Here is a 25,561-nt window from a genome sequence, read left to right as displayed (position 1 = left end):
TTTTGCAATGAAGATCTACAGTTGCCTCAGCAGCACTCCGTAGGGTAGCACAATGGTGTTGCCGGAGGATAGCTAGTTTCCATCCTCCTCTGGGTACATTAACCTAAATACAAAACCTAGGAGGCTCGTGGTTCTCACCCCCTTCCATAGACTTACAAAGAAATTATGACAACTAGCGGAGGACATCCTCCAACCTATCAGAGCTCTTGCAGCAGAAACTGACATGTTGCCCATCCAATCAAAGGATCAGAGAATGAATCTAGTACTGAAAGCACAAGCTACAGCGGTGCATAAAATGTGCAGTAGTTGACTCAAAAGAGAGAAAGACAATAGTTGAACAGTTTTAAACAAATGAATTTCTTCAAAAATGAAGGAGAAGCGAGAGAGAAATCTATCTTTAGTTTTTGTTTCACTTACCTAGCGAATGCAGCTAGCTAGTTTAGCCTACTCAAAGACAGAGAGGGTTAGCTAGCTGGCTATCCCAAACTGGAACTCTTCCAAGTCATGGTAAGCTTTTGGTTTTATGAATTTATTGCCAATGGGGCCCACCAGTGTAAATGCTAAAATTCTTGCTGACTACACTGTACTGCATAATTGTAGTGTGTAATACACAGTGATAATTAATTTTCAGAAATCATGGCAGCATCAGCATGGATTTGGAAGTTTTCAGAAACATCTTCTCAGCTCATTTAGAAATAAAATGATGGCACCATTCAGTTAATATTGGGCAAGACATGTCCCATAATAAACCAAAAACAAATTGCAAATGCAGCGAATGAGTTTGTAAAGTTACAAGCTTGGTGAAGTCATTGAATCCAAGTGATAAGGGGCCAAATACTAACATTTAGACTACACTATAAGTGAATTTGCCCAAATACTTCTTCAAATGGGAGTACTTAATATATAAATGCTGTTATGTCTAAATGGTAAAACAGATAAGCATGAAAACACCCTCAAATAAACTAACATTCTGTAATATTGATAATTTGATCTCAAATCCAAAATGCTGGAGTAGAGCCAAAATTAACATTTTAATTTCACTGTCCAAATAGAGTGCACTCAGAAAGTATTCAGACCCCTTCCTTTTTTCCAGTTTGTTACTTTACACAACCTTATTCTAAAATATATATTATATATAATATATATATATAAATATATAATATATATATATATATATATAAAATATATATATATATATATTCCCCTCAATCTACACACAATATCCCATAATGAGGGCAAAAACAAGTTTTTAGAAATGTTTGCACATTTATTAAAAAACTGAAATACCTTATTTACATAAGTATTCAGACCCTTTGCTATGAGACTCGAAATTGAGTTCAGGGGCATCCTATTTCCATTGATCATGCTTGAGATGGTTCTACAGCTGTGGTAAATTCAATTGACTGGACATGATTTGGAAAGGCACACACCTGTCTATATATGGACCCACAGTTGACAGTGCATGTGAGAGCAAAAACCAAGCCATGAGGTCGAAGGAATTGTCCGTAGAGCTCAGAGACAGGATTGTGTCGAGGAACAGACCTGGGAAAGGTTCCCAAAAAAAGTTATGCAGCAATGAAGGTCCAAGAACACAGTGGCCTCCATCATTGTTAAATGTAAGGAGTTTGGAACCACCAACACTCTTCCTAGAGCTGGCCGCCCAGCCAAACTAAGCAATCAGGGGACAAGGGCCTTGGTCAGGGAGGTGACCAAGAACCTGATGGTCACTGACTGAGCTGCAGTGTTCCTCTGTGGAGATGGGAGAACCTTCCAGAAAGACAACCATCTCTGCAGCACTCCACTAATCAGGCCTTTATGGTAGAGTGACCAGACGGAATCCACTCCTCAGTAAAAAGCACATGACAGCCCGTTTGGAGTTTGCCAAAAGGCACCTAAAGGACTCTCAGACCATGAGAAACAGGATTCTCTAGGCTGATGAAACCAAGATTGCACTCTTTGGCCTGAAAGCCAAGATTCTGGAGGAATCCTGGCACCATCCCTACGGTGAAGCATGGTGGTGGCAGCATCATGCTGTGGGGATGTTTTTCCAGCGGCAGGCACTTGGAGGCTAGTCAGGATCGAGGGAAAGATGAACTGAGGAAAGTACAGAGAGATCCTTGATGAAAGGTCCTGAGTGCTCTGGAGCAGGTTCAGACTGTGGCTTTGTGACAAGTCTCTGTATGTCCTTAAGTGGCCCAGCCAGAGCCTGGACTTGAACCCCATCGAACATCTATGGAAAGACCTGAAAATAGCAGTGCAGCGACGCTCCCCATCCAACCTGACAAAGCCTGAGAAACCCTGCAGAGAATAATGGGAGAAACTCTCCAAATACACGTGTGCCAAGCTTGTAGCATCATACCCAAGAAGACTCTTGGCTGTAATTGCTGCTAAAGGTGCTTCAACAAAGTACTGCGTAAAGGGTCTGAATACTTATGTAAAATGTAATATTTCAGCTTTTTATATTTTGTACATTTGCAAACATTTCTAAAAACCTGTTTTTGCTTTGTCATTATGGGGTATTGTATGTAGATGAATGAGGAGGAAAAAACTGTTTCATTAATTTTAGAATAAGGCTGTAACGTAACAAAATGTGGAAAAAGTCCAGGGCTCTGAATACTTTCTGAACGCACTGTATATATGGTGAGGACCAAACACTATAATAGTAGCTGAGAGGCTTAGGGGTATTGGAGCCACCCACGATGGAGAGGAATGAGTATTGCACGTGGGACACTGTTGCAAGCAAGACAAAGAGGTAGGTATGTTTATGGAGCCACTATTCCTATTGGTCGTTCTACCTTGTTCACTCTTTCAAGTTTCATTGTCACATGCACAGGATACAACAGTATAATGAAATGCTTCACTCTCTCTTTCGATCTCTGCCTACAATCTCTTTCTCATATCTGGTAGGTACTACTGTGGTCACAGCAGTCCCAATCCATCAGTTCCTTTTGATGAAACCACAGCTGGATCTCCCTCTGAGCCCCCTCTACTGAATCACTGGCATGGACCACATTTCTATAAAAAACACAAACCTACATTCATTAGTTATTTGTTAATGGCTTGAAGTCCAGTTTAGTATTTTGCCATTGAAATGATGCTCCAATTTTTAAAACACTCAATGATAAAGTTCAATGTTTAATTTTTTCATATTATTGTCGTCCAATTCAATTATCATTAAAATATTTGTTGAAAAGCGTATTGTGCCAATTATTGTAACGTGAAACATATTTTAATCTTTGTTGAAAAAGGTTCACCTGCTGATGTGAATGCTGAAGTCCCCTCGAACGGTGCCTGCTTGGGCCTCGACTGGGTTGGTGTCTCCTATCATGATCCGGGATGTCCGGATCACATTGTAACCCTCCCACACCTAGACAACAAGAATGAATGAAGTTCGCCATCAGGATTAGGCAAATCCTATTTCAAATCAGTCAATTCAGAAAGTTAATTGAAAGTCAATCAATTTAGCACTAAATCAATATCTGAACACACTGCCATCATCTAATCCATACACAAGTGGTTTTGAATTTAACATAAGTAAAGGCAGTATAATCTGGGAATCTAAAATCTAAAATGAATTGCTTTATTTAATTATTGTTTCACACTCTATCCCCATTTATCCTGGGTGATTACATGCGTCTGGATAGGTGCAGTGAAATGTGTTGTTTTATGGGGTCAGCCATAGTAGTGCAGTGCACCTGGGGCAGATTAGAGTTAAGTGCCTTGCTCAAGTTCACATCTTCAGATTTTTCACTTTGTCGGTTCAGGTATTCAAAACCAGCAACCTTTTGGTTACTGGCTCAACGCTCTAACTGCTAGGCTACACTTGTAAGATACCCAGACACACGAATACAGCCCTGACTGCCTCTGGAGGTGGTGGTCAGGAAGATCTGATCACAATGCTTCTTTTAAATCACCTACACCCGTCTATAAATGTGGGCAGAATCAGAATGTCAGAAGATCAGGACAAAGGACGTATATTAGCACCAGGTATAAACGGGGCTTCTCATTTAACTGGCAATCTTTTCACTAAAACCGATTTGGAGGGTCATTACTCAAACCTAATTGAATAATGGTACTGTAGGTAGCATAGGTGGTGGTGGTTAGAGTCTAGGGCTGGGTGATGAAACAGTTAACTGAACTGGCAAAAGGAGGGCTGCTGGTCTCAGATCATGGCAACCATCTACTACCGTTGTGCCATTGAGCAAGGTACTATTTAGCAAGTACCTTGAGCAAGGTACTATTATTTTATAGAAATAACTGTCCAGGCGTCCATCTATTAGAGGACACCCAGACTGATCGGTGAAGTGAGAAAACAGTGTGGACTGATTCAATTCGTTTCGCTGAAGTTCAGTGCTATAGCATGCTTGAAATGTAAAATATAATTTCCAATTGAGCCGTCATTTCCAGCCTTTAACATTCAATCGCGCTTTACTTCGGAGCTACGGACTGAATTGAGCCCTGAAACGGAGCAATTGAAGTTTGGATTATGAGGCAAGACAGGGGCAGGAACCCTCACCATAACAACTATGGGACCAGAGGTCATGTAGTGCAGGAGACTGGGGTAAAATGGCTTCCTCCTTAACTCATGGTAATGCTGAGAGAGCTGCTCCTCTGGTGCCTGAAAGAAAGACAACATTGGGTTAACCTTTATTTTAAAGTCTGGTATTTACATAGACATTTATGAATAAACCACATCCACGGCAAGTTACAAATATTGTATCAGAGGACAAGTTGAGGCTACTATCATATTGCTTATTATCATACTACTTATACCTATCCAATCCTTTGAGATGCCTAGGAGGGAGGAGCTTTGGGATTCATTTGGAATTGGCCATTCTCACCTGTAGCATCTTCAGGCCCACCAGTTTGAAGCCTTTCTGTTCAAAGCGTTGTGTGATCTGCCCCACAAGGCGACGCTGGACCCCATCTGGTTTCACTGCAACTAGAGTACGTTCTCTCACACCAGGGATCCCTACACACAGAGAAGAATTACTCTCACACACGTGCTCTATTAAACCTTTAGCAATGCGCATGCCCCGCCCACCTGTACATTTCTCCATTTCAGCCAGAAATGTCCTGTGTGGTGGTGCAAAATCCACTTGTTACTTAAATCTCACTGGATTGATTGCTTTCATTTTACTCTTGCGACTCTTTCCAACTCTTGCTTGTGCCCTTTCTTTTTCTGCGTTATTGTTAGGACCGCAGAAACGTTTGCGGTGACCTATCAAACACTCCGATAATGGCTGAAATGGGCTCCATGGACTATAATGGTTGTCCTCTGCATCTGTAGTACATGTTTTCTAGAGCCCACTATAATGACTCCCAAGATTGAAGTATCTGCACATTCAATGGAGACCAAATTGACCGTGTCCCTTCTCATACAGTGCATTCGGAAAGTATTCAGACCCCTTGACTTTTCCCACATTTTGTTAGGTTACAGCCTCATTCTAAAATTGATAAAACTGTACCCCCCCTAATCTACATACAACACAAATCAGAAATATAACATTTACATAACTTTTCAGACCCTTTACTCAGTACTTTGTTGAAGCACTTTTGGCAGCCTCAAGTCTTCTTGGGTATGACGCTACAAGCTTGGCACACCTGTATTTGGGGAGTTTCTCCCATTCTTCTCTGCAGATCCTCTCACGCTCAGTCAGGTTGGATGGGGAGCGTCGCTGCTCGGCCATTTTCAGGTCTCTCCAGAGATGTTCGTTCGGGTTCAAGTCCGGGCTCTGGCCGGGCCACTTTAGGACAGTCAGAGACACTCCTGCATTCTCTTAGCTTTGTGCTTAGGGTCATTGTCCTGTTGGAAGGTGAATCTTCGCCCCCAGCCTGCCCCTGAGCAGGTTTTCATCAAAGACCTCTACTTTGCTCTGTTCATCTTTCCTTCTATCCTGACTAGTCTCCCAGTTCCTGCCGCTGAAAAACATCCCCACAGCATGGCGCTGCCACCACACCATGCTTCAACCTAGGGATGGTGCCAGGTTTCCTCCAGAATCTTGGCTTTCAGTCCAAAGAGTGGTTTCATCAGACCAGAGAATCTTGTTTCTCATGGTCAGAGTCTTTAGGTGCCTTTTTGAAAACTCCAAGTGGGCTGTCATGTGCCTTTTACTGAGAAGTGGCTTCTGTCTGGCCACTCTACGATAATGGCCTGATTGGTGGAGTGCTGCAGAGATGGTTGTCCTTCTGGAAGTTTCTCCCATTTCTAAAGAGGAACTCTAGAGCTCTGTCAGAGTAACCATCAGGGTCTTGGTCACCTCCCTAACCAAGGCCCTTCTCCCCTGATTGCTCAGTTTGGCCGGGCGGCCAGCTCTAGTAAGAGTCTTGGTGGTTCCAAACTTCTTCCATTTAAGAATGATGGAGGCCACTGTTCTTGGGGACCTTCAATGCTGCAGAAATGTTTTGGTACCCTTCCCCAGATCTGTTCCTCGACACTGAGCTCTACAGATGATTCCTTCAACCTCATAGCTTGAATTTTGCTATGAGATGCACGGTCAACTGTGGGACCTTATATAGACATGTCCAATCAATTTGAATTTACCACAGGTGGACTCCAATCAAGTTGTAGAAACATCAAGGATGATCAATGGAAACAGGATGCACCTGAGCTCAATTTCAAATATCATAGCAAAGGGTCTGAATACTTATGTAAATTAGGTTTCAGTTTAATAAAATTGCTAAAAAAATAATTTAAAAAACATTTTCGCTTTGTCCTTATAAGGGATTGTGTGTAGATTGATGAGGGAAGAAATTGTTTAATCAATTTTGGAAGGCGGCTATAACGTAACAAAATGTGGAAAGATTCATGGACTCTGAATACTTAACGAATGCACTGTAGATACCTGGGCATTTGGATCGTTGATAAGTTGTCTTTTAAAACAAACATAGGTGAGTTAACTAAGAAATAGATTGTGCCCCTCGCTTAATATTAGAAAGCAGATCATTCAGTCAACATTCCTACCGGTCCTAGACTATGACACCATTATTTACATGAATGCCGTTCCCACTTCATTAAAGCCCGTTGGAAGCTATTTAACATTGCGCCCTCCGTGATCCATTTTGCACTCATCATTGCATTCGCTCTCAGAAAGCAGCTGGCCCTTATTGGTGTTTTATAGGTTGGAACATTGCATTCTGTTCATTTACCAAGCTCTTACGCAAAAACTACCACCAACAGTTGGACAGATTGGTGCCTTCAGGCATTTCAGATTGTTGGTGGAGGAACTGTTCACAGACAAATGTGCTTGTTTTTTATATAATTGTGTCTTTGCTTATGCTGCGCCTTAATTTAAGTATTTGCAAAAGAAACCTTGGTCTCAATGGGACTCCCTGCTAAAATAAATAAAAAACGCCAACTTGTGGTTGGGTATTGATCGCACTGTCTTGGGACTTACGTCACAAAACAGAGAAGAAGCACTTTGATTTGGTCAGGGGTTCATTTTTTGTTGAAATGTTTACAAATCAGACGCTCCGAAATGAAAACAGCTTCCGAAAATATATAACTGCATTATAAGAAAAGGACACATTTTAGGGACGGTTATAAACAGGGCTTTAAAATCAGTGTCACCATTGACCCAAAAGGGAATTTCCACATTGTGGCATTACAGTATTTTGTAGTTCCTCTTGCAGGTGGGTTAAGGTTCTCTGTGTTCTGGGTTGCCTTTGAGTGGTGGTGGTGGTGGCAGCGCTGGTGGTGAGGGCTATGTAGCTGGGGCAGCTCTTTGAGGCTGAAGAGTGCCCGTCCCCACATTGTGCACACGTGTGCATATTTTGTTGTTGTTTAGGCAGGCTTTGTGGTGGTGGTTTTCTCCACACCTCAGACATTTGACTGGGTTATTGTACTGGGTATAAATATTGTTGAATTCTTGGCATTCGAAACCATGTTTAACTATGGTGGGTGGATTTGCCTTTTCAACTCTGTAGTGAAAGTAATGGACGAAGAAGCCTCCCTGTAGTAGTCGTATGGAGTCTTCTGGTTTGGAGAGGTGAATTCTAATAAATGTGGCGGGGAGGTGAGTTTGTCTGGTGATGATTCTGTTTCTCCAGCTCGGCACAGACTTCTTTAACTGGAATGGCAGTGTGGAGCCCTGAGATGATGACCTGTTTGGAGGGTCTGTCCTGGGGTAACCAGTCCTCCTTTGTTGTGTTAAGAGGCATGACAGCTGTGCCCCCGCGAAGGCATCCTCGGGCCAAGGAGTGAGACGGCTGTTCAGGGGCGGAATGTCTCTGGTGAACACCAGCATCCCTCCTCTCTTTATGTGGGCCAATTTGGTTTATAATATGGTTGGTTTACACTACATCATTTCCCGTTGTTAGTTGCAGAGACGGAGTTTGCTTTTATTCCAGGTTGTCCATGGCCTTTATCAGGATGTTTTGTCTTTGTTCAGAGGCTGTTTGGAGCATGGGATGTGACATACACGTATATATTTTTTTATATAATAGTAAAACATGGATGTTTAAGAGACAATGCAATAAAATGTACCTGGCTTCTTGAATTATAAAATGAGTCACAACTTTTTATATTTAAAATAGAGGAGAGATTGTTTGAGGACCGAGCCACCTCCACTGTAGCTAAAATGCTACTGGTGGGTCAGGGATTACGATAAGTATGAGATATAGCAGATAGGCCTACCTGATTAATAGAGCGATTATTGACATTATAAAACGTAGTAAACAATCTGCTTGGTGACAGTGAAGGTGATCAGGAATCGAATGTGACATTGAAGAGAAAAGTGACAGGAAACAACAACAAAAAAAGTGCTTGAATATTTGTGTGGATCTCTCGGTGCAGCGGCCAAATTAGTCCTTCAATTTCTAATTTGAAACCTGTTGTCCATGAAATGCGCTACTCACAAAGTGACTATTGTTTGGTTGCCGTTGAAGTTTCCATAGGCCTCGTGAAAAAACGTGACCCCCCCCCTATGGAAATCAAATGCACGTCCAACTAATTAGTTCTGCCGCTGGCCCTGTGCTGCTGTCCTGTCTCCATGAACTCAGTGAACTCTGAGAACACAGAGCAGGTAGGTTTCACTGCGGTGTTGTGACCCAGATACGGACGCCTCTCATATCTTTCTGAGGTAGGCTAATATAAATGAGGAATTATATCCCTATTACTATAGACAGCAGGATAGCCTTAACTCGGACTGCCATGGAATTCTGTTGTCGTGAATAAAATAAACATTTATAGACCTACTTAGCATTAACCCAAGGTGGGTATACCCAGCCCTTGAGTTTTCAACTGAACGTTTGGACCATAGCTGGGTCAAGTTTCAAGTTTAATTGTCACGTGCACTACTACAGTGAAATGCCTTTCGTGCTTGCTCTATCCCAACAATGCAGTAGTACTATAAAACGTTTATTTTAAAAAGTAGAGTAGAAAAAAAACACAAGAAATAAGAAGAGCACGAGAAAGTTAAGTACGCTATATACAGGATTAGTTCCAGGGTCAGTGTCAATACCATATTTACAATGTGCATGGATAATGGAGTGGTAGGGTTAGATATGCATCGGTACGGTGACTAGGCATGAGGATATACACATGACCAAAAGTATGTGGACACCTGCTTGTCGAAAATCTCATTCCAAAATCACGGGGATAAATATAGAGTTGGTCCCCCCCTTTGCTGCTATAACAACCTTCTGGGAAGGCTTTCCACTCAGAGCATTGCTTCCATTCAGCCACAAGAGCAGTAGTGAGGTCGGGCACTGATGTTGGCCGATTAGGTCTGGCTCGCAGTCGGAGTTCCAATTCATCCCAAAGGTGTTTGATGGAGTTGAGGTCAGGGCTCTGTGCAGGCCAGTCAAGTTCTTCCACACCAATCTCCATAAACTATTTCTGTATGAACCTCGCTTTGTGCACGGGGGCATTGTGATGCTGAAACAGCAAAGGGACTTCCCCAAACTGTGAATACGTTTCCACTGCTCCAGAGTCCAATGGCGGTGAGCTTTACACCACTCCAGCCGACACTTGGCATTGTGCATGGTGATCTTAGCCTTGTGTGCAGCTGCTCGGCCATGGAAACCCATTTCATGAAGCTCCCGATGAACAGTTCTTGTGCTGACGTTGATTTGGCACACATTTTTTCTCAAGGCAAGCTGAAGTCGGTAATTGGTCAACAGTAGGGATTCTTCAATAAAGTATTTGTTGTCATTCAACGACAGACTCGTTTTCATGCAGAAGGAAATCTTGAGAAATACTGCACCACACGTCTTAGTTAATATAAAATTGATTGACTAAGAAAAAAACAGCAAAATTAATGTTAGATTTCTTGAGTTGAGTTATCGTGGATGAATTATGACTATTTTGAGGAAGTGTATACTGGCAACGGCTTCTCAAAATGGACAAACAGTTCTATTGCTGCTTTTTTCTCATTTTTCAAGAGAATGTTTTTTAAGGGAGCATGCGAGCACACTCGTTCGGTTCTCAGCTAAGTGCCAGCCAAACTGAAGCATGCTAACGCCTTAAGGAAGGGTAGAGAAAGGGATTGTAGACAGAGGTGGGGAGGTAGAGAGAGAAAGAGTAAGTGTAGGTTGAGAGACGGTATAGAGCATGGGTCAGAAACAGGCGTCCGCCAGTGAATATTTTTAGGCCTCCCAAGATCTGTTCCCAACTATTCCCACAAATTTAAAAAAAAAGATGTGATTGTGTCTTGTGTAATCAAGGTATGAAATTATTGTATTTGAAAATCAATTTTTGGGGTTTAGCTGTGGTCAATTTGCAGTGGAAATTATTTATTCTTATTTTTCAGCCCCCCGGCCATTCACTCCGACAAAAATCGGCTTGCGGCTCAATCTAGTTGCCTATCCCCGGTATAGAAAGGGTGCTGTGCAGCATTGAATTGTGTGATGCGCTAGTGATTTATTGATGGTGCCACAGTGCTGAAGGGCGAGAGGAAAACACATAATTTTCCCACAGAGACGGTCACCTCTCCATCTCTCTCACACACACACAATTGTTGTTCTAAAAGGTCAACACTCACGTTTGTTGTTATGGCCTGTCTTTAAGAATTATGTTTATCAGAGACTACAAAAGAGCGGCTCTCCCCCATCTTACCTTTCTCTAATCCAGAAGAAGCCTGTTTGATCTGCCAAAGTCCTGCTGCTAAAGCTGCTATGCCTCTCACTCTCACAGAAAGAGAGAAATACACCCCCCTCTCACAGAAAGAGAGAAATACACCCCCCTCTAACAGAAAGAGAGAAATACACCCCCCTCTTACAGAAAGAGAGAAATACACCCCCCTCTCACAGAAAGAGAGAAATACACCCCCCTCTCACAGAAAGAGAGAAATACACCCCCCTCTCACAGAAAGAGAGAAATACACTCCCCTCTCACAGAAAGAGAGAAATACACCCCCCTCTCACAGAAAGAGAGAAATACACCCCCCTCTCACAGAAAGAGAGAAATACACCTCCCTCTCACAGAAAGAGAGAAATACACCTCCCTCTCACAGAAAGAGAGAAATACACCCCCCTCTCACAGAAAGAGAGAAATACACCCCCCTCTCACAGAAAGAGAGAAATACACCCCCCTCTCACAGAAAGAGAGAAATACACCCCCCTCTCACAGAAAGAGAGAAATACACCCCCCTCTCACAGAAAGAGAGAAATACACCCCCTCTCTTTCTACCTGCAACTCGCCCTTGGTCACAAAGAAACGATTTGGTTCTCTACCATCTCCATAAAAAAGGCAAAAACAAGAAGGATCTTTAAAGAGAGTTCGACCTGTCTATTAGGGGTAATGATGGTGTTGTGCTCTGTGTTGAGACTGCTGATGTCAGAGCCCAGTGGGATCTATAAGCCCTCTCATAATGCAGAGAATGAGAATGCAGTCATCTGCAGGGCTGGACACAACACAATGAGGAAGTTACTGCAGGGGGTCTGACTCTCAGCGCAGGACACATTAACCCTTCACCATCCAAGAACTACTTAATTTCCACAGAATCTTTTTACAAAAACACATTTACTTGAAGAACAATGCAGATGCAGTTTGGTAACAGAATGACAGCACAAATAAACTGGCATTCTGTTACCAAACTTTGTCTCAACTGTAAATGTGTTTTTGTAAAAATGTTCTGTAGAAATTGTTCAAAGTGGCCTAGTCCTTGTGCATAGAGATGTATGTTGTTGTTGTTTTAAAACTTTGTAGTCATTGTTTTTTGTTAGACAATTTAAAGTGAAAACTTTGAGTCTTGATCCGGCAATGTGGTCCGGAGGCTCCGTACGGAATGTGTGACGCAATTGCGGAGCCTTCGTAGGCTTGCATAGGCCATATCGAGCTCCGTATGGCAATGCCGTGCGCCTCCACAATGACATGATTGGTTGACTGTAGGTGGCGCGGTGTATCCTATATAAACACAAACTCACTTCCTTGACAATAAACATCTATCAGAACAGGTTCACAAATAAGATACATCTTTATGATACCTCATGTATGGGTTTCAAAGACACTAAAATGAGTTTGAACTCCTGGAAAGAGATCAGGGAGGTAATGGGGATAGATGTGGCAAAGAGGTCAATAGAATGCAGACCATTGGAAACAGACGAACAATGGAGTGGTGCAGATTCAACAAATCTGATCTAACAAAGTGGATATTTGTCAAATCCATCATGGTTGATGTATTGTATCAGGTCCAAAAATATTTGGGATGGAGATGCAGGTGGAAAAACGGTGCAGCACCGGGAAACGGACTCCAACATCTCAGAAGAGGTAAGGTCTTTCCGTTTATCCAGTTGCTTGCAGTTAGCTGGATGGCTCTAGAGATTAACCCTGAGTCACTACGTGTGGTGTGGTGCACAACAATTTATTGGATGTGTATTACCGCTCCCCGAAGTGCAAGAAGTCTGAAGGCTCTGACTTCTCCGTAGGCTGCATCATTTTAAATACTGTACGGCCACTGCAAATGTCGGACCATCATTTTACGGTTGAATTGCCCCATTCCACATTTCCAGCTGGATCGCATTGTGCACAGCAGTCTCAGGGGTTAACGGAAAGAAATTAATCCCATGACTGAAACTTAAGTCGATCTCAGATCGATTGTCTGCAGCCAACCTCTCCTTTCATGTCAGAAAGTCATGACCATCATGCTTTTAGGGAAAGAAGATAATTTTGTGCATGTATTAAACGGCTAGTTTGACCAATTCCAGTCCCCTTGCTTAGAGGATCCAATGTCCTTCCCAAAATATTATTTATGTAGAAAGACTGAGAAGCTTAGTTCTGGTGAATTCTACTACAAAATGACAAAATGTATGAAAATAAATTATGCTGACACCATCTAAAATATAATTTCCATTTCCAGAAATGGGCAGAAAAACATATTGGTAAAAATGATGTTTCAATTACTTTAACATATTGGACCATGCATCTAGCCTATGCATGGTCTATTTATTAGATGTGCTATTAGCAATAAGCATTATCACCTGTAGCCTAGCTGATGCAGCATAGTGGCAATAAAATGTACATAGGATGAAGCTTGGGGTTTGTCCATCTGCATTTTCCCCATTGGACACAACATCCTGATTGTAATTATTTTATCATAAATATATAAATAATTATTCACTCAAAAAAAGTATTTGTAGGTTTATATTACAAAGTTGCAGGTTTATGATGGCATTGCTCCTAAAGCATACTTGAAACTCTGGTTGTAAAACTGCATTTGTAAAATGATGCCGCACGGGGGTAGAGGTCGGAATAGTTTTTCGGTTCAATGGCTGCTGGTGTGGCCATGAGGTGAGGGTAAGATGGGTGGAAAGGGAAAAAAGGAGGAAAGTGGAACTTAAGCATGTATGGAATGGGGGAATGAATGCACAAGCCTTCTGGAAGATCTGATCAAGGAGATGATGGCAGACAGGAAGAAAAATTGAAACGTGGAACATGTTTTGAGTGAATATGCAGAGGTGGATCACACAGAACTTTTGGAAGAGCTAAGGACATTGAACATGACGAGAGTGAGGATGAATTAACTACGGTGGCAGGTGTGGTGAAGATCGCAGAGTTTGAGCCTCATCCCGATGATGACAAAGATGATTCTGGCCCAGTGGGAGTGAGGTTTTTTGACAGAATGGATCTTTACCTTCTGGCAAAACCATATGCGGTGTTGGGTGGAAAAGAGGTTGGAGAATGTTGGGTTGGTGAAAGTGACTCGAAGTGGAATATTGTTGATTGTTTGTGGAAGTGGAATGGTGTAGATATTTTGTGGAAGTGGAATCTTGTAGATTTTTGTCATTTCTGCCTTCCAGAGGGAGCGTGCGCTCCACACCACGAAGCTGGGGACAAGAAATGGGACTTACTTTCCTCTCCGGAGCAGGGCGCTGTTAAAAGGAGTGTTAACTTCTTTGGGGTAGGGGGCAAATGGGCAGTAGAGGAAGATGGGCCCCGTGGTGGCAGTGTTGTTATAGTATGGGCAGGCATAAGCTACAGACAATGAACACAATTGCATTTTATCGATGGCAATTTGAATGCACAGAAATACTGTGACGAGATCCTGAGACCCATTGTCGTGCCATTCATCCACTGCCATCACCTCATGCTTCAGCATGATAATGCACGGCCCATGTCACAAGGATCTGTACACAATTCCTTCCTGGAAGCTGAAAATGTCCCAGTTCTATTGAGCATGTTTGGGAGCCTCTGGATCAACGTGTACGACAGCATGTTCTAGTTCCCGCCAATATCCAGCAACTTTACACTGCCATTGAAGAGGAGTGGGACAACATTCCACAATCAACAGTCTGATCAACTACATGCGAATGAGATGTGTCACGCTGCGTGAGGCAAATGGTGGTCACACCAGATACCGACTGGTTTTCTGATCCAAGCCCCTACCTTTATTTTAAAAGGTATCTGTGACCAACAGATGCATATCTGTATTCCATTTTACATTTATATTTTAGGAATTTAGCAGATGCTCTTATCCAGAGTGACTTACAGTAAGTAGTGAGTGCCTACATTTTTGTACAGTCATGTGAAATCGCCCAAATCTATGGATTTCACATGACTGGGAATACAGATCTGCATCTGTTAGTGACAGATACCTTTAAAGAAAAAGGTCTTTCAATTTCAATTTACTGACTTCCTTATATCAACTGTAACTCAGTAAAATCTTGGGAAATGTTGGATCTTTGTTGCATTTATATTTTTGTTCATTTCAAAACTTACGATCCCCTCTTTTTTTAAACAAAGGCCAACACTGCTTTCAAAGTGTGCATCAAGAATTGTTGTGCATTGACTGCTTGCCAGAATACATCTTTACCGCCTATGGCTCTCCCAATTTTGATTGCACCTCGAGAGGAATATTATTCTCGCATAGATAGAAGCCGACAAAGTAAATAGGTAAACGATTCAACTATGGGGTTGTCTGATGTCGTTTTAATAACAACATTATATGTCAAAAATAGATGCACTGGAAAGTTACTTCCTGAGTGATGAAGTATAGGATTTGAGTTGCCTACACACGGCCGTTTGAGTTGAGCGAGTTGAAGACTATTTAATTCCAGCTTCGTCTGGAATGCCATTGAAGAATCCGCTACAATCATGCATGTCAGTTTAGTGCACACAGCGTAACAAATAAAATCAAATTTGAGAAAAAAATGTATTTGGGAATATATTTAGTTGAACAGACCGTGTGGTAGGCTTTCATCTCCAAACACCCCCAGATCTACATCTCAAAAACGACCTCTCCAGAATCCATATGACGGAAATCCGTCGCAGTGACAGAGAACTTTAATCCTTACAGATAAGTGTATCTTTTTTATTTTAACAATTACTCATCGCTACCATTACATTTCAATTCGAAATGTTTCCAAAATGGTATCGTGTGCGAGGTGTATTTGCGTTTGGACAGAACATTTGGGCAGCATTGCGCCATTTCTCTCACAAGACTAAATGGGACGTCCAATAACTCAATTTAGCCAGCCAGTTTAATGCAATGTAATTTGAGACATGAATACTGCAAAAAGCCTATATCAAAGATGAGCTATATTGACAAGATAGTCAAGTGACCGCTCTAACAATGGAAATGCATTTGCTAAAAAATAAAAGGGAGGCAATGACCTCCATACAAAACTTCCTCACTTCGTTGTCTTATTTTCGTGGGCGGAGTACGCCCTCTCACATTTCCTCTTCCTCTCTGCCCACATGTCGTTTTTTAATTGCAACTAACTCCAAACGTTGCGCCAGTGGAATGTGTGTCCAGTTACAACTTTTGCAGACAAAAATCACTTCATTGTACGAGTTCAACAAAATCATGAATAGCCTACTTGTACACTACTATAGTATGTTAGACTAGAGTAGGTTACTAACCTGATGTGGTACTGTATGCAGCGCATCGTTGTCCAAACAGGAGGCAAAATGAGAATTCAGGGATATAACTTTTTCTCGATGGTAGAACTCCCCGACAGTACGGACTCTGCAGGATAAGGTTTTTCAGCCAATACCTTTGAAATTGAACCATTATTTAAACAAGCCAAAGTTATTGCCGACCTGTGAGATTTTTTAACATATATCTATCTACCTTTAAGATCGTAACGTTAGTAGGACAGTCAGCCTTCCTCAACAACGACCACTAGTCCCACCCCCGACAAAGCGGCCGCGTGGAGATGGTCCCTCAACCCGTCTCCACTAGATAACACAGCCACAAAGTCGTGGGGTCTTCATTTGAGGTTAACCGTGTGTTTAAGGTTAGTGTATAATTCGATTTTAATAAAATAAATTGTAGAAATGTGTGCGGTTTAAGACTTTGCGGCTGTGCTAACTACTGACGACCCCCTCAACCTCGGTCGTCACTAGCTCCTATAGAGTGGTGAGGAGGAGCATCAGTGGGAGCTCCGCGGACCCTTCGGGTCCGGATGTAATTTAGCCATTCATTGTGCTTATTGGTGCTCTGTAGAGCAATTTTTTTTCGCGCTTTCTCGTGTCAAATAACTCGTGACATTCCTGGGTTATTCAATAGTAGTGCGTGCCAAGCAAGAGTCCCCACTGTAAATCGTCGACATACTTCTTATTAGTGTGGCTTGACTTCCATCCACTTTCATGGGATTTGTGACGTCACTCCCAACCTTTTATTATATTCACTGTAAACAATTTAACTTTTGACACAAATCAGCTACTGTGGCCACTTTCCCAACTTCAAATCCTTCAAAACTTTTAGCAACAATAACTATACTAAACAAAAATATAAACGCAACATAAAACAATTTTAAATATTTTACTGAGTTACAGTTCATGAAGAAAATCAGTCAATTGAAATAAATTCATTAGGCCCTAATCTATTCAAATCAAATCAAAAAAAAATTAATTTTTTTTTATTTTTTATATTTATATAGCCCTTCATACATCAGCTGATATCTCAAAGTGCTCTATTGATTTCACATGACTGGGAATACAGATATGCATCTGTTTGTCACAGATGCCTTTAAAAAGAATTGGCGTCAGGTATTTTTGTGCATTCAAATTGCCAACAATAAAAGGCCAGTGCTTTTGAGGCATCACTACAGACCAGGGTTCGATTCCAGGCTGTCACAGCTGGCCGTGACCGGGAAAACCATGAGGCGCGCGCACAATTGGCCCAGCGCCAGCCGGGATTTCCTTGTCCCATCGCCCTCTAGGGACTCCTTGTGGCATGCCGGGCGCATGCAAGCTGACCTCGGTCACCAGCTGGACAGTGTTTCCTCTGACACATTGGTGCGGCTTGCTCCCGGGTTAAGCGAGCAGTTTGTCAAGATGTAGTGTGGCTTAGAAGGGTCGTGTTTTGGAGGACACGTGGCTCTCGACCTTCGTCTCTCCTGAGTCCGTAGGCGAGTTGCAGCGATGGGACAAGACTGTAACTACCAATTTGGGAGAAAAAGGGGTAAAAGTTTTTTTTTTTATGTCGTTTTGGCCCATCGATAAAATGCAATTGTGTTCGGTGTCAGTAGTTTATGCCTGCATAAACCATAACCCTACCACCACCATGTGGCACTCTGTTCACAACACTGATATCAGCAAACCGCTTGCCAACACAACGCCATACACATGGTCTACAGTTGTGAGGACGGTTGGACATACTGCCAAATTCTCTAAAACGACGTCGGCTTATGGTAAACTCTGCAAAAAAAGAAATGTCCTCTTACTTTCAATTGCATTTATTTCCAGGAAACATTACATGTGTAAATATTTGTGTGAACATAAGATTCCACAACTGGGACATAAATTGAACAAGTTCCACAGATATGTGAATAACAGAAAATGAAGAATGTGTCCCCGAATAAAGGGTTGGTCAAAATCAAAAGTAACAGTCAGTATCTGGTATGGCCACCAGCTGCATTAAGTACTGCAGTGCATCTCCTCCTCATGGACTGCACCAGGTTTGTCAGTTCTTGCTTTTAGTGTCTTAACGACCGTTCCACAGGTGCGAATTAATCCAAATTATTTATGGTTCATTGAACAAGCATGGGAAACAGTGTTTAAACCCTTTACAATGAAGATCTGGGAAGTTATTTGGATTTTTACAAAAAATCTTTGAAAGACAGGTTCCTGAAAAAGGGACGTTTCTTTTTTTTTGCTCGTTTTGTCACAAACTGAAAGCAAAGCAGTTTGACACATACAACAACACAGAGTTACACATGGAGTAAAACAAGCATACAGTCAATAATACAGTAGAAACAAGTCTATATACGATGTGAGCAAATGAGGTGAGATAAGGGAGGTAAAGGCAAATGCCATGGTGGCAAAGTAAATACAATATAGCAAGTAAAACACTGGAATGGTAGATTTGCAGTGGAAGAATGTACAAAGTAGAAATAAAAATAATGGGGTGCAAAGGAGCTAAATAAATAAAATAAATACAGTAGGGGAAAAGGTAGTTGATTGGGCTAAATTATAGGCGGGCTATGTACAGGTGCAGTAATCTGTGAGCTGCTCTGACAGTTGGTGCTTAAAGCTTGTGAGGGAGATAAGTGTTTCCAGTTTCAGAGATTTTTGTAGTTCGTTCCAGTCATTGGCAGCAGAGAACTGGAAGGAGAGGCGGCCAAAGAAAGAATTGGTTTTGGGGGTGACCAGTGATATACCTGCTGGAGCGCATGCTACAGGTGGGTGATGCTATGGTGATCAGCAAGCTGAGATAAGGGGGGACTTTACCTAACAGGGTCTTGTAGATGACATGGAGCCAGTGGGTTTGGCGACGAGTATGAAGTGAGGGCCAGCCAACGAGAGCGTACAGGTCGCAATGGTGGGTAGTATATGGGGCTTTGGTGACAAAACGGATGACACTGTGATAGACTGCATCCAATTTGTTGAGAAGGGTAATGGAGGCTATTTTGTAAATGACATCGCCAAAGTCGAGGATTGGTAGGATGGTCAGTTTTACAAAGGTATGTTTGGCAGCATGAGTGAAGGATGCTTTGTTTGCGAAATAGGAAGCCAATTCTAGATTTAACTTTGGATTGGAGATGTTTGATGTGGGTCTGGAAGGAGAGTTTCAAAGCAATGCAGAAGATGGCGAGGAAGAGATAACAAATAAGAATCAATAATTTCCTTTTGAAACAAACATCAACCAGTAACTATAACATGAAGCATAAGCAATCTCATACAGATAAGTAAATTGAGAACAATTCCTCTACAATGCCTTCCACAGCAATCTACAATCTTTCATCCTGGTTCTCATGCAAAGTTAAAAACAATATTAAAAAGCACTACATTCCCAACTTCAATAAAACCAAATGCTCATAGTGGGGCAAATTGAAACACTGCATTCGATTTGTAAATTATTTTAAAACCATCTTCCACACTTCCTACTAAAACAAGTGCAATTACATTTTTGGAGGTCAACCTGGATCGGGAGCGGGAGAAGGATTTAGAGCATGAGGGGGAGCGGGAGAAGGATTTAGAGCATGAGGGGGAGCGGGGGAAGGATTTAGATCATGAGGGGGAGTGGGAGAAGGATTTAGATCATGAGGGGGAGCGGGAGAAGGATTTAGATCATGAGGGGGAGCGGGAGAAGGATTTAGAGCATGAGGTGGAGCGGGAGAAGGATTTAGAGCATGAGGGGGAGCGGGAGAAGGATTTAGAGCATGAGGGGGAGCGGGAGAAGGATTTAGAGCATGAGGGGGAGCGGGAGAAGGATTTAGAGCATGAGGGGAGCGGGAGAAGGATTTAGAGCATGAGGGGGAGCGGGAGAAGGATTTAGAGCATGAGGGGAGCGGCAGAAGGATTTAGAGCATGAGGGGGAGCGGGAGAAGGATTTAGAGCATGAGGGGGAGCGGGAGAAGGATTTAGAGCATGAGGGGGAGCAAGAGACTGAGTGCATGGCGGGGTACTTCGATTTGTGATGGTCTTCTTGTGGGGAGGGAGACTTGGAGGCGGACTGGGCACGCTCTGTTTCCATTCTCTGTGGGAGTCGGGAAGCGACTCTAGGACTTCTTGTGGGGAGGGAGACTTGGAGGCGGACTGGGCACGCTCTGTTTCCATTCTCTGTGGGAGTCGGGGAGCGACTCTAGGACTTCTTGTGGGGAGGGAGACTTGGAGGCGGACTGGGCACGCTCTGTTTCCATTCTCTGTGGGAGTCGGGGAGCGACTCTAGGACTTCTTGCTGACAGACTTCTCTTTGGAGTGGCTTCTGGATTCCTGCTCAGACTAGACTTTAGACTAGCTCTTGGAGCGAGACATACGGGCGTTGGAGTGAGATTTGAGGCTCACTGAGCAGCTACGAGACTTGTGGGAGTGAGAACATGACTTCCTGGTGCGAGAACGTGAGCGGGACTTGGAACAGGATTTGAGTGACTTGGAGAGGTGGGAATTCCCGGATCTAGAACGTGATTTCTGGTTGGACCTGGATCGAGTGCGGTGTGTACTACGAGTGTGACCTGTGGAGAAGAAACACAAAAATTAAAACTAGTTGTGTTACAATGACATTTCCTCTCTGGGATAAACTAAGTATTCATCTATGTAACTCCTCCAGTAATGTGAAATGGAGTTCTCTTACCGTAAGCAAGACCTGGAATGGCTGCCAAAACTTCTGCTCCTGCTGCGAAAGTGACGTCTGCTATGAGACCTGGGCGATCAAACAGATTGTAAGCCTGGATAACTAATCAGCTTTGGTACTAGAAAAACAGCAAATTAGGCTTGTCCTCCACCAGGCAGATCTTCCTCACGTTGATTTTGGAGCCATCCAGCATGTCCAGGGCCCTCATGTCCGAGCAGGAGCAAAACTCAATCACCCCCTCGTTGGGCCACTCCTTATGAGTGTCGGCATATGTCACCTCAACCAGCTTGGCGCATGAAGTCCTGTCAATCAAAAATATATTGTATAAATTAATAACAGGCACATTTTTTTTGTGCTTGAAACAAATAACTTGTTCTGACCCGTTTTCAGAGAAAGATGGAGACTTGACACAGAGTGCTCACCTTTAGGTCCTGCCAGCTGCAGCGACTGGAGAGGCTGTCCACAATAAGGCGGTACTCTGTGCGTACAGGTGGCCAATACGTATCCCAGCCAGTGGGGCTTCGGCTGCTGTAAACACTACCGTCTTTAAAAGAACACGGACAAGACCGTCAGTCAGTATGGCACAGTGGGGGTGAAAACTCATGGGGTCTACTAGAACTGGTCCTTGGACTTTTATTCCTATGTGGACCGATTTCTTTTATTTCACCTTTATTTAACCAGGTAGGTCAGTTGAGAACAAGTTCTTATTTACAACTGCGACCTGGCCAAGATAAAGCAAACCAGTGCGACAAACAACAACACAGAGTTACACATGGACTAAAGAAGCATACAGTCAATAACACAATAGAGAAAAAAAGGAAGTCTATATACAGTGTGTGCAAATGGCGTGACGAGGTAAGGCAATACATAGGCCATAGTAGCGAAGTAATTACAATTTAGCAAATTACTTCTGGAGTGATAGATGAACAGATGATGGTGTGCAAGTAGAAATACTGGTGTGCTGAAAAGTAAATAACAATATGGGGATGAGGTAGATAGATATGGGCTATTTACAGATGGGCTATATACAGCTGCAGTGATCAGTTAGCTGCTCAGATAGCTGATGTTTAAAGTTAGTGAGAAATATAAGTCTCCAGCTTCAGCGATTTTTGCAATTAGTTTCAGTCATTGGCAGCAGAGAACTGGAAGGAAAGGTGGCCAAAGTAGGTGTTGGCTTTGGGGATGACCAGTGAGATATACCTGCTGGAGCGTGTGCTACGGGTGGGTGTTATTATGGTGACCAGTGAGCTGAGATAAGGCGGAGCTTTACATAGCATAGACCAAAAGATGACCTAGAGCCAGTGGGTCTGGCGACGAATATGTAGCGAGGGCCAGCCGACGAGAGTGTACAGGTCGCAGTGGTGGGTGGTATATGGGGCTTTGGTGACAAAACAGATGGCACTGTGATAGCAAACTGGATGCAGCATGAGTAGAGTGTTGGAGGCTCAGTTGTAAATGACATCGCTGAAGTCGAGGATCAGTAGGATAGTCAGTTTTACGAGGGTATGTTTGGCAGCGTGAGTGAAGGAGGCTTTGTTGCGAAATAGGAAGCCAAATCTAGATTTAATTTTGGATTGGAGATGCTTAATGTGAGTCTGGAAGTAGAGTCTACAGTCTAGCATGACACCTAGGTATTTGTAGTTGTCCACATATTCTAAGTCAGAACCGTCCAGAGTAGTGATGCTAGTCGGGCGGGCGGGTGTGGGCAGCGAACAGTTGAAAAGCATGCATTTAGTTTTACTAGCATTTAAGAGCAGTTGGAGGCCACGGAAGGAGTGTTGTATGGCATTGAAGTTTGTTTGGAGGTTAGTTAACACAGTGTCCAAGGAAGGGCCAGAAGTATACAGAATGGTGTCGTCTGCGTAGAGGTGGATCAGGGAATCACCCGCAGCAAGAGGGATATCGTTGATATATACAGAGAAAAAGAGTCGGCCCGAGAATTGAACCCTGTGGTACCCCCATAGAGACTGCCAGCGGTCCAGGCAACAGGCCACTAGCTCCCTAACACGATTGTACTAATGAGTGATGTGATCTAACATTGCCTTGGTAGAGGTAGTAACACATTTAGCCAATGTCCATCTGAGCATCAAAGCAGTCACAGGGAATGGACAGCATTCCTGCTCAATGCATACAAGCTCAAGAAGAGAAATGCCTATTTCCTTAATTCAACCTCAATTTAACATTTATTTTACTGTATAAAATACAAAAAAAAGTAAACATCACATCAACCAAACAACAATACTAAAAAAGGGGGGTATCTACGACTACCAACTGATACCATAAAAGCTGACAGAAGTTTACCACTGTACAGATATCCTATGACTTACAATGGATGCAAACGGCTCTCTTGTTTAAGTCAGCTAACATACGCCAACATGTTTTTTTGGCTATAACCTTTTGCGATATTTATTTTTTTAAACAGAAAAACCAATGGGATTCCTCACCATCACCTTTGTCTATTGGCAAAAGGCTGCCGTCATCATGGCTTCCGGTAAGGTCAACCAAGAGGTCATACGTCAAAGGTCACACACACATTAAGGTGAAAGCCAAGGCAAAACGGGACAGGCAGTCATCTTAACCAGTCATCTTAGCCTCAAGGGATACAAACTCATGCCCGCAGTGGCCTCTTTCAATTTGAGACACGAAGGACTTTGTTAATGTTGAAGTCAAATGATATACTGAACATATTGCATGGTCATATCCTTTAGTATACAGCATAGCTGGGCTGTTTACACACACAAATAAAAAAAGACTATTGAGTGTGTTCAACAACAGCATCAAATTGTGTTTTTCACAGGATAAAAGATCAGCAATGGCTTGAGAGGAAATTTCAGCAAACAAGACACTGCATACATACAAAACACTTTCTAATATTTAATGAAGCTGCAAGTAAGCATTTTGTTGGATGGATGGATAACATGCGTACCCGTACATACGACTAATACAACTTGAAACAATGTTGTGCTTGATTCAAATTTAATTTATACGGCTACAGAGGTATTATTTCAGTGGGCCTCCAAATTGCAAACCAGAGAATAATCTAGTATCATTGGAAGAGCTATCGAAGTGTTGTGTTCATGACTTTACTGCCCCCTGCTGGAACTCCCCGTCATCATACCTGAGAAAAAAGTATAGTGTGATGCATTTATACAAATGTATAGAGTACACTTACTACGTCCAGCTCCGCCCTTACAACCCCCACGGCCCCTGCGTGGACCACGAGCGTGCTCTATGATGACTCGTTCTCCGTGTCATCGAACTCCACAAAGCCGTACCTGCGACACGATATCGTGCATGAGCGAGAAGACGGAGCAGTGCTGACGACGGGTCAGTAAGGTCTACTGTGTTGGCTAAATGTCAACAACAGCTGACAATCTAGCTACTAGTCAGCAGTCGCCATTTCGCCCATGTTAGCTAGATAACACATTAACTTACTCATTCTTCAGATCAACCTCCAGTAACCACTAAAAAACATATGGATGTCTTCCTCACGAACATGACAACTCAATCTGCCGACGTACTTACGCGGCAATATTTGTAATAATATCCCCGAGTTTTTCAAACTAATCGTAAAGTGTGCTTTAAATTCTTCTTCTTCTATGGTATTAGGGGGTCTGGAAATAAGTGTTAGAGGTGCATCACCCCGGACGGCCTTCAACTTGAGTTATGTATGCCATGTTCAAAACGACTGGAAACTGAAATCGGAAACTTCCGACATCAGTGTGTTCAAGGCAACTGGGAACTTGGAAAAAACTAGCTCTGAGTGGGGGAAAAAAACTCTGAATTCCAAGGAAACTCTGGCATCTTTCTCGATCTCAGACTTTCCGGCCTTTGAGTTCCCAGTTGCTTTGAAAGCAACATTACTCAATGAGAGGAGGCAGCACAGAGCTAGCCTGGAACATCACTTCCTGGAGTAGCTCAAACTGCGCATGTTATTTCTCCATGAGACGCCATCTTAACTCACTTAATTTGGCTTCAATGTGCTATTAAATTTTCACAATAGGAATGAATGGTGTCACGTGATTGATGTCTTTGTCTATTCATAAATACCATCATTAAATATATCAGGATCCTCAAATTGCTGAGGAAAAAAAACAATCATTTGTGCAGTCTCAATTACCATTGCGCCTTCAACGCCACTCGCTTCTTCCATCTTCTCACCAGCTCCAAACAACCTCTGTCTCCTTCACACTAACAAGGCAATCCAGGGACTCAGGCTCATGCTCACCACCACAGTTGCAGCATATAACCTCAACTGGCATACGATATTCTCATGCACAAAAGCTCTTACAGGTTATCTCACAACGCCTGACTCATCAAAAAACAATACTATGGACGAAGTGGGTTTCCTTACTCCATCCACTATACAGGTCAGTCAACGTTCACCAATCACTTCACCTCCTTCTTCAGGTATATCATCTGCATCCACTTCATGGCAACCCAAGAGATAACCCCTTTAAGAGGCGCCCTGCTATAAAAATCCATACACAAAACATTCCATAAAAAAAAATATTTGAGGCGCAAAGCGCACTTCTTCTGTTACCGCGAACACACAAAAAAGATATACTTATCTATAGTATAAATAATACAGTTGACCTTCTCTC

The 25,561-nt window shown here is 42.7% G+C and overlaps 1 protein-coding gene and 1 pseudogene across 1 annotated transcript; both read right to left on the bottom strand.

Annotated features, from left to right (window-relative positions):
* Window positions 1–1,207: 1,207 nt before the first annotated feature.
* On the bottom strand, window positions 1,208–16,749 carry LOC135540239 (nucleoside diphosphate kinase B-like). The gene is made up of 5 exons (XM_064966764.1): window positions 16,301–16,749; window positions 4,842–4,972; window positions 4,517–4,618; window positions 3,255–3,367; window positions 1,208–3,015 (listed from the first exon to the last, which is right to left on the bottom strand). The coding sequence occupies exons 1-5, from the start codon at window positions 16,449–16,451 to the stop codon at window positions 2,895–2,897; spliced, it is 618 nt and encodes a 205-aa protein (XP_064822836.1). The 5' UTR covers window positions 16,452–16,749; the 3' UTR covers window positions 1,208–2,894.
* A 517-nt stretch (window positions 16,750–17,266) lies between these two features.
* LOC135525545 (serine/arginine-rich splicing factor 6-like) lies at window positions 17,267–25,391 on the bottom strand (annotated as a pseudogene).
* Between the last annotated feature and the right edge of the window lie 170 nt (window positions 25,392–25,561).

This window comes from Oncorhynchus masou, chromosome 5, assembly GCF_036934945.1.
Source record: "Oncorhynchus masou masou isolate Uvic2021 chromosome 5, UVic_Omas_1.1, whole genome shotgun sequence".
NCBI classification, from domain to species: Eukaryota; Metazoa; Chordata; class Actinopteri; order Salmoniformes; family Salmonidae; genus Oncorhynchus; species Oncorhynchus masou.
This window is presented reverse-complemented; position numbering and strand designations above follow the sequence as displayed.

Excerpts from the sequence above, each read along its gene's own strand:
- LOC135540239 (XM_064966764.1), bottom strand. The coding sequence starts at position 16,451 with ATGGTTCAATTTCAAAGGTATTGGCTGAAAAACCTTATCCTGCAGAGT. Across the intron at positions 4,619-4,841 it reads TGGGCCTGAAGATGCTACAG|GCACCAGAGGAGCAGCTCTC; the intron begins GTGAGAATGGCC and ends TCTTTCTTTCAG. Across the intron at positions 3,016-3,254 it reads TTCAGCATTCACATCAGCAG|AAATGTGGTCCATGCCAGTG; the intron begins GTGAACCTTTTT and ends TGTTTTTTATAG.